General features: G+C 49.4%; 1 protein-coding gene across 1 annotated transcript; it reads right to left on the reverse strand.

Moving 5' to 3' along the window:
* Window positions 1-8,398: 8,398 nt before the first annotated feature.
* On the reverse strand, window positions 8,399-9,301 carry LOC106147967 (collagen alpha-1(III) chain-like; the record flags this gene model as incomplete). Its single annotated transcript, XM_013511590.1, is given in 2 exon segments — window positions 8,399-9,016; window positions 9,185-9,301. Coding segments are annotated over 2 exon segments (271 nt in total), but the record flags the coding sequence as incomplete, so codon positions are not given.

The raw sequence follows: 9,301 nt of genomic DNA on the forward strand, positions 1-9,301 counted from the left end.
ACCGGGCGAGGCGGGCTGGGCGCCGCGTCCACGCGAGCCGCAGCCGGACCTGAACTTGGGCGCAGGCGGGGCCTGGGGCCCTGGCGTCTCCACGGACCCAAACTCCGACCCGGACCCGGACCCCAGATTCGGACCTGGACCTTGGGCGCAGACGGAGCGCTCTGTCCTCGCGGACCCGGACCCCTCTTCTGGACCTGGATCCTGGAAGCAAACCTGGGCCTGGGGCCCTGAAGTCCACGCGAAACCGAATCCGGATCCGGATCCTGACAGCGACGCGGACCCGGACCCCGATCGGAATCACGGGCGGGACCCCAGACGCGCCTTCAGGCCCGGCCCATACAGCGGAACCCTGGTCGCAGACTCCAGGCTCAGCCCCGGCGCCGCGGACCCCAGCTCAACCCGACCTGGCCTCGCCCGGATTCCTGCGCGCGGGCGCTCCTGGGACTCCCGGGGCCACTCGGACGCGCCCCACGCACCGACCCTGACCCGCCCTGCGCCCCAGCCGGGCTCCCCGGGCCCTGAGCGCCCAACGTGGTGAGGGGCGGGAGCGCCACTGCTGTCCCGGCCCGCTGCGCGCAGCCCTCTCGATGGAAGGGAGGGTGTTTGCTCTTGGTTTTCTTTTTCTGCCCTTTATTCCTGCTGGGAATCCGGTCAAACGCTCTTTCTGCAGGCAGCTGTCTGCCCGGCGCGCTTCCTTCCCTCGCATCCCAGCCCTGCTGGTACTTGAGGTCACTTCCAGTGGCATCGGGATGCCGAAGCTGTGAACGCAGCAGGCGTTAAGTTCGCGCTGTGACCCTGTCTATCCTGGGTTGTTTTTCCTCAAATGTTGGACAAAGTTTACCAGCTTGGGCAACTTAACTTGAAGAGACCTTGTCTCAAAGTAATTAAACAAGGCTGGAGATGTAGCTTAGTGCGGAGGCTCTGAATTCAGCTCCCAGGCCCTCTCCAAAGAAAGAAAGAAAGAAAGAAAGAAAGAAAGAAAGAAAGAAAGAAAGAAAGAAAGAAACCAACAAACAAACAAAAAGAAAAGAGTTAAAGAAAGTTATAATGTTTATCCCAAGAAGCTTTTGAGACTCAGATCCTTGTGATTTTTTAAACAGCTTTAGAAGACACTTTTTCTTGTAATTAGGTCCAAAAAGGAAACAAGCAAAAGACCCCCAGATTCCTTTGCCTTTGAAGACCCAGTGGCCCCAGCATCGCCCTGCTGGGCAAGGCCCTATGGCCTGGTTTTTAGTTATTTCATCATTTGTTGACCCGCTTTAGCTGTCAAGTGGCTTTGCCAAGGAGACCTGAGAATGCCCAGTTTGTTTCTGAGCCTGGTGCTCGGGGGATGGAACTTGGATTCGGGGAGGCTGGTGTTTTGGAGCTGCTGAGCATGCCCTGCTTTGCAAAGGTGGCGTGGGGAGGGCTCCTGGTTTGTATTAGGAGCAGAGGCAGGTGCCATGGTACCTTTTCTGGGGGGGGGGGATGAGTGCCCATCGGACAGGGGCCTTGCTATTCCTGCCTTCTGTAGGGCAGCCTGCCATACAACCCACCGCTCTGATCCTTCCTCAATTCTGTTCCGGCCATGGCCCACATACCTAGCCTTTCTTTTTTCTGGGGAGCAGTTTTTCCACCTGATCAGCATAAGTTTGCCTTTGTGCGAAACTGAGGCACAGGCTGGGAGCCCTGGGCACCTTAAAACAGGGAGCTGACTAGACCACTGAGATTCTCCCAGCCGTTCTAATGCCTGTTCGGCCTTTTCTGCTGAGATCACAGGCAGGTGTCTTCTAGGCTCACAGAGGGTGCCGAGCAAGACCAGGCTTCCAGGGGGGCTTGGAACCATGCTGGCAGTGTGGCCAAGGAGGCTGCAGTTGCAGGCTGCCCACACCCAGCAGATTAGGGCAGGGGATGGGAGGTCTTATGGATCACTCAGCTTGGGGAAGATGGCCTTGCTACGAGGACTCTGGCAGGCGCAGCAGGGCTCTGTGCCTGCGACTTTCTGCCCTGGGTCTATGCCCTGGTGCCGCATGGAGGGGTTGGGCAGGGTGCACCTGGCGGGGTGGGTGGATGCCTCAGAGGACCAAAGCCAGCTGCAGAGTTTGGGGAGGGGTGTTTCCAGAGCTGGACCCACTTCAGGCAGTGCTGGGGCCAAGATTTCAAAGCGGCTCTGTTTTTCCTGGAAATTGCTCTGACCTATAAAATAAGCCTATGTGTGGAGGAGTATGAAGGGGTGGATGGTGATGTTTTCCTTATAAAAAAAAAAAAATAGCGAAAGTAACACAGTGCGTATGTGCGTGAGTGGTTGGGGTCCCGGGTCTGTGCGATATCAGATCAGCTCACTGTTCCACTTGCCTAAGCCTCAGTTTCCCCAGTCTTGGGAGAAGTGTGACAGTTCTCATGTGGCCTCCCTTGCAGGGTTGGATCACATGAAACGGGTGAGGCCCTGCTGTGTACATTACCATGTGCTAGCTGTACATGCACGAGGCGCTATCATTCTCATCTTAGGAGGAATTCTGAGCTGCTAGGGATGTTGCCGTGATTAAAATGCTCAGTGATCTGCGTGGTGCCAGTCACTGATTGCATGATCAGCACATCGTGGTTAACTTAAACTACATCACAGCCCTCCGTACTTAGGGGGCAGGCCCAGCACATGGGGGGAGCCTGGAGCAACTTAAAGATCACTCCCAACCTCTTCCGGGCCTTGAACATGACAAGACAGCCTCAGTTTGGGGGACTGGAGCAGATGGCGTGGAGACTGCTCTGGGCTACACCCCCGAGCGCCCTGAATGTCGGTCCCAGTCCTGGTCTGGTCGTGACTGTGGTCCAGCATTGCCCTGCCCAGCTTGGCACGGGGAGGCACCCTTGAGGCCACAGCGCCAGCCATGTCCACACCCTGGGGCTCCTGCTCTGAGACATCAGACCTCTGCCTCCGCCTCAGTCCCGTTCACCAAACATTTTGTATTGCAGGGAAGTCCCTGAGCTCTGTGCTTGGTGTCTGCAGCAGGTCACGTTGTCCGTGGTTTTCAGTGTCAGTCCACGTGTATGGAGAAAGGCTGACGCCAGCAAACAAGCAGGTAGGGCCAGCCCTTCACCTGGGCAAGGGCCCCTCGGCGGGACTTCAGCTTGGCCCCCAACACACAAGGGCAGCGGAGCTTTCGTTGCCACACATGCACGCACGCGCACATAACACGTAGCACACCCGAGCACACGCATAGCCCAGATATTACTCTCGTGGACCTGGCGTTTCATGTTCTAAGTATTAAAGTTGGAAGCACCAGCAGGCTGTCTTAAAAGGCTCATTCAGCCTGTCTGCCTCGGAGCTATTTTATTTATAATTCTTCTTGTCACGTCAAAGAACTCTGTGTTTCTTGCAGACTGTGTTCGGGTGGTTGAGTGTTTTGCTTTTTGGCTACAGCCGGTTCATTTTTCCGAATCTGTAGATCCAGGTGTGCGTTGACAAGCTTTTTCCCAACTTGAGAAGTTTCCCAGGGAGCCTTGGAGTCCTGCTATAAATTTCCAGGGCTCTCTGTCTGAGAGACTTCCAATTTCGGAGGAGTTTCGGGAGGGAGGGCAGGAGCCAGCAATACCTGGGTCTGAGTGAATCGGGCAGTGAGCTTGGAAGGCAGATCGTTAGCAAATCAAGAAACTGGTTAATGGGTAAAGTATTATCTAAGTGCAGAGTCTTGGTGAGAACTAAAACTCATGCCTCTGCATATCATCCAAGCACAGGAGGGAAAAATGCCTGTCCAGATCCCTTGTTATCCTGTAATATTTTTTAAATGCATTCATCACGTAAAAATTGTATAGACTTTTATTTCCAAGGTTAGTTTCTCTTCTTGCCTGATGGCTTATATTACCTCTTGCTTTTGGTTAAAGAGAATGATATTGTTCCTTTGAAATTAGGAATCACCCCAAAAATTGCTCTATAAACAGCCAGAGACAAAACGAAAGCATCAGTTTTCTTCTTCTTTTGTTTCTTTCTCTTGGGGCAATTAAATATTATCTTTTCTTGTGGCGATACATTTAGTTAAAACATTTGTTTTCACTTTGTTAGAAAGAGCTGATATAAAAAAAAAAAAAATAAGACCTTAACCTTGAAGTTAACCATATCTAAAAGCTGGGATACTCTTAGACATAGTCAACAAAATGAAACTGTCCAACTTGTATAGCAAATTGCTCATCTGTGTTGTGTGAAGTCACATTTAATTTTTAAAAATAAAATGAATATTTCAGTAAATAAGACCAATGTGGCTAAATTTCAAGCAACTTGCAATTGACACCCCCTCCCCAAATGCCACTTTTAGCCCGTTTGTTTTGCAAGCAGTTACGGCTATTGCAATCCTTTTAAAGAAGTAAGCAGTGAAGTCTTGATTTTGATTTTTTAAAAAGTTCCTGCAGTTCCCTGCAATTTAACAATGAGCCATTTGAGTTCTAAATCAGTTCCCCCACTCTGTCTGTTTCCTTTATTCTAGAGGGCTTCTAACTTAAATAGCCCCTTGAACAACTATCTGTCTAGGAAATACAAGTTCTCATCTCAGCTGTGAGGAAGAAAAAAATTCCGCTGACTTTCATTAGCACTTCGGCATTACCTAAAAATTTGGATCATAAACCTAAACACTTGACAGTTTTTCAAGTTTACGATGACACAGTGAAATTCTCCTTAGATGTGAGTCAAAAAGAATATGTAATCCAGAAGGGGTAGCTACAAAAACCACAAGAGTGGAAAAGATGTAAAAATACTTCAGATAAACTGAAACTTTTCAGTTGTGAAAGGAAGGCAGACCTTGGGTTGCTAGGGAGTGAAATTCTTTCCAAATTTTCTGAGATACTTTCATTTTCTTACCAGAAACTGTCGCACTCCAAACTCTCTTACATCTTAAAGTGCTAATAAAATGCTGTAAGTCACACAATCATTTCTTTAGCAAAATGTTAGTTTCCCGATTTATGATGATTTCATTTTTAAAATTGTAGAGTTGAACGACTAAAATTAATTCCACACTCACTTTTCTTTAATTTTTGTTCTTTAAAAATTTAACTTGCACTGTGCCTTTCTAATCATCTTTATAAAGCCAAGCATCTAGTTTTGGCATTTGATATCTCCTTGGATAACCAGAGATATCACCCCATCATCCTTAATTTGTATTTTCTGGTTTGTGCTGTTACTGGTTTGGAATGGAAAATATTAATTGTAATTCCTCATCTGTGTTACGGGGAAATTTTCGTGCTAGTATATATGTATGAAATGCAATAGAGTCCTTTATTTCCATATGATTGAATGAATATTTACCTTAGCTTCCTGGGTGTTTGATGCTGTCCTTTTATTTGAGAAATAATAATAAACCCCTTCAGAATGCCTTCAGAGCTGCTAGAGTTCTTTTGGATACAGGCACCTGGGTAACACACCATCAAAAGTGAGTGTGTGAACTTCCCAAGTGTGCGAGGTGGCAGAGCCGGAGCGCAAGGAGACTAACCAGACCAGCTCGCATGGAGGGGAGCTGGCAGCCCGCATCCCGAGAATGAGGGCACACCGGGCTTTGCTGTCATCTGCACACACGCTTAAGTATGTTCTTTGTATTATTTTTTTAAATGAGGAGAAGAAGACACTGAAATGTGTCAGCGTGCTGCTTTTGATGGGGTAGGGGGTGTGCTAATGCAGTGCCCCATGCTTGCTTTTGTCCTCGGACGTGCTTGTCCTACAGACAGATTGTCATTACTGTTGGAAGTAAACGAACGCCAAGTTCCACATAAAACTGGGGGAACTAAAGCAAAAGATTCTGAAAAGAGCTTCATTATGCCTGGAAGGAAAATGGAGATGCTTGTTCTATTTCCTTACCCTGCCTGAGACCCTATCACCTCTAAATCATCTTTCACTGTTTTCTTCTCTGGAAATGAGTGTGCTTTCTTTCTTTTCTCAACTTCCTCCTTAAGAAAAAAATCCATCAAAGGAGATGGAGGATGATGGGTTTTGCACTAATAATTGAGAGTAAAAACAGAGGCTTCATCAAGTTATCATGACACAGACATATTAAAATGGACTCAACCCTGTAAACACTTTGAGACAAAGGCGAAAGAAAAAAGAAAAAGAAAGAAAAGACAATATGCCTGGTTTGCCTTTTGACAGAATAGCCAAAGCTTCTGAGCAGCCCCTCTGAAGGATGCATTGTCAGGAATAATCTGAGTGGCATCTCCCTTGAGCGGCCGCGAACTTCAATCCCATGTTTATGGGACCAGCTTTAAAAGCACCCCTGTTCTCGGTGCAAGCTAAACATCCAGAACCCAAGTGAAAATGTGACTTTTTGCCCGGGCTCATCCTGCTCGCATGAACTAGATTAAATGCATCTGTTTAGTGAGTCCTCGGAATGTCTTGGATCCTGAAAGTTTAACACTGTTAAATGCCGCTCCATGCAAAGAAGGGAATCGAAAGTGAACTCCCCACTGCCTTCGGGGGCTGAACTGCAAGCCAGGGGCTCGGTGGTGAGAGTCCAGGCTCAGGACATGGCAGGAAGTTGCCGGCCGCATTCCCATTAGGCACATCTTGGGAGAAATGAGGAAAAAATAAGCGTATAAGACCAATACTATAAACATCCTGGTGCAGCGACAGCCTGCCCTAGGACTGATTTTTAAGCAGCTGACCTCAGGCGTCGTTGTGGCCCAGAGAGACAGGCCAAGTTTTTCTTGTAGGAAACTTGTCCAGAACTTGCTCATCAAGGGTGTAAATCTCTCCCAGGTTCCCTTTCTGGTCATTTGGGCACATTCTCAAATTTTTATTTACTTTGAATGATATAGTCTGATAGCAAGTAGACAAAAACAAAAGTATCCAACCTGGGTACTATGCAGGGCAATTAATTACCTGAGTGCTATTATTTTCCTTGTATTAAATAGAATTTGATTTCTGAATTTCCAACCAAATTATATGTAAACCCTTGCCAAGGACGGAGAGTTGGAAGAAGTGTGTGTTCTTAAATATTGTTCTGACTTCACTGCATTTCTGTGTTACCAGATAAAAATTGGAAGGGGGGGAAAGGCATTAAATTATTACTGTGTGAGGGTAAGAAAAAGGATCAGGTAATAAAAAGAAAGTTAGCAAGTCGGTGTGATTATACAATGATTTCAGGTGAAAATTACAAAGCTAATATCCTGGCATTTTTCGCCGCATTCAATAATGATACCGTTGTTAAATTTGTATTTGTGCCAATGAACAAAAGTTGTAAGTGGCATAAGGGAAGATTATCTCTTTTTCTTTGTGGCTTTGAAAAAATCTCAATGTTGTAATCTGCCCATTTAATCACAAAACATATATCACATTAGTTATAATATTTATAGTGTTTAGGAAAGTGATTATAAATAGATTAGAGTGTGGTTGTTGGATACAGTCTTTTTTTTTGCTTCATGAACATATCTCAAAGGTATGCAGCATTTTTTTGACTTTGCGCTAGAGAGCAGTTTTCTGTGTGAATAGTTACCATATATTTATGTTTGGAATCCCTGTTTGGTCATTACTGAGCTTGCTCATTATTTTGGAAAAACAAGATTCAGTATTAAAAGGGCCTGATGCTTAGAATGTTGTGATCTCTTCAGTCAGCCCAGTTCCTGCAGATTTGTTCTTCTGGAGTCCTTAAACTTGCTGAACCACAAAATGTCTCTGCTGTGTTTCTGGAAGGAGCTAAGCTGTACAGCTAGGCTGTCCTAAGGATGGGGCAGCAGGAGCTGAGGACAGCAGTCAGTGGCTGGGTTCACCCTTGGTGTGGCTGGGGACGAAGGGGGTGACAGAGGCATGTGTGCGGCTTTTGGGGACTGCCTGGCACGGACCCTGTAGGAAGTTTCCCCCACTTTCCTAGTTGGGGCGGGGAACTTTGATAGTGAAGAAAACTCTATAGGACCATGCTAGACGACACAGTCTCCCGGGCCGTGTCACTGGAGGAGGCGCGGTGTCCCCAAGCTGAGGCTGCCCGAGTCTGTTCCACAAAAGGCCCCCCAGCCCTGGAAGCCGGGACTACACTGTACCTTCCTGGGAAACAGGGCCAGGCCCCCTCCCTTGGGAAATCTCCCTGCTTGGGTGACTCTGGGCCGCCTTTGGCAGCTATGGAAAGTGAAAGTTGGTCCCGATTCCAGTGAAAAGATTAACTGGAAATCACTTCTATTTCATTTTCCAAACCTGAGGCTTCTGACAGGAAAAGAAAAGAAACAAGATGGGGTCTTTAGGAAGAAGCACCTAGCCCACGCCCCAGTTCCCAGGAAAGCAATTCGGGAAGGTTTTTAGCCTTTCCTGGATTTTCCTTCCCTCATCCCAAACTCGGTATGTCGTGGGCTGGTGGCAGTGATGTCGGTGTGCAGTGTCCGGCGCTCTTCCAGGCCAAGGTTGATGGGTCCACAAAGTGTGGGAGGGGGGTCAGCGGGCAGCCCAGGCCTTGGCAAAGCAGCCCAGGCCAGCCTTACCCAGTGTGCCCAGTTGCCCCCTCCTGGGCAGTTGAATCAAATGTGGGCCGAAGTTTCCTGGGAAGCAGGGCCCACGAGGAACTTTTGAATTTACCAATGGCGTAAAAATATATATTTTTATGACAACGGGCAAGTTTCAATTGGTTGATAGAAATGGCGAGATGTGACGTCAAGGGACGCTGGTTAGAATGCCAAGGCCGGGGGGGTGTGGGCAGAGAGACGGTGGGACAGACCGGAGGCCTTGTTTCTCCAGGGTCCTGGCGGTTCACGGGCCAGAAATGGCGAGGTCCATGTGGCACCCCGCCAGAGCATGCCCGGGCAGGGGGAGGGCTCGGAGCGCAGCCACCCTGTGTCCTCGGAGGCCCAGGCCAGTCGCCCTGTGGTTGGAAACCGCCTGGGCGCCCCTGCCTGTGGCTAGGAAAGGCGCTGCAGTCTGCTTGGCATTCATTTTAACCGGCCCGGGCCCTGGAGCCCAGCCGTTCGCTCTCCCCGGAGGGGCCCAGGAAAGCGCAGTGTGGCCTGCAGCCAGCAGTGTCGCCGCCGTCGGGCTGAGGGAGCAAAGCGTCGGCCTTGAACTTCTTCCCGCAGCTTCTGCGACCTGAATCGGAAAGCAGGAAGTTGTTCCCACTGGGAAGGAAGAGGGCGAGCCCGAGGGGCACCGCGCCCCCGCCCACCCCACGCCTCCCGGGGCACCGGGAGCGCCCCTAATTCTGCCAGACACCTTCCGCGCCCCCTTCCACCTCCTGGCACTGAACCCTCTACCCACAAGGTCCCCTGCACCCGTCTGCCCCACCCCGCGCCACTGGGCACCGCGCCCCTTGCTTCGCGGAGCCAGCGGGGTCCGGGAAGCCGCCGCGGGGTCGCCGGTGCGCGCGCCCCGCCC

The sequence above is a fragment of the Chinchilla lanigera genome, unplaced genomic scaffold (genome assembly GCF_000276665.1).
Source record: "Chinchilla lanigera isolate Chin_1 unplaced genomic scaffold, ChiLan1.0 scaffold00012, whole genome shotgun sequence".
NCBI classification, from domain to species: domain Eukaryota; kingdom Metazoa; phylum Chordata; class Mammalia; order Rodentia; family Chinchillidae; genus Chinchilla; species Chinchilla lanigera.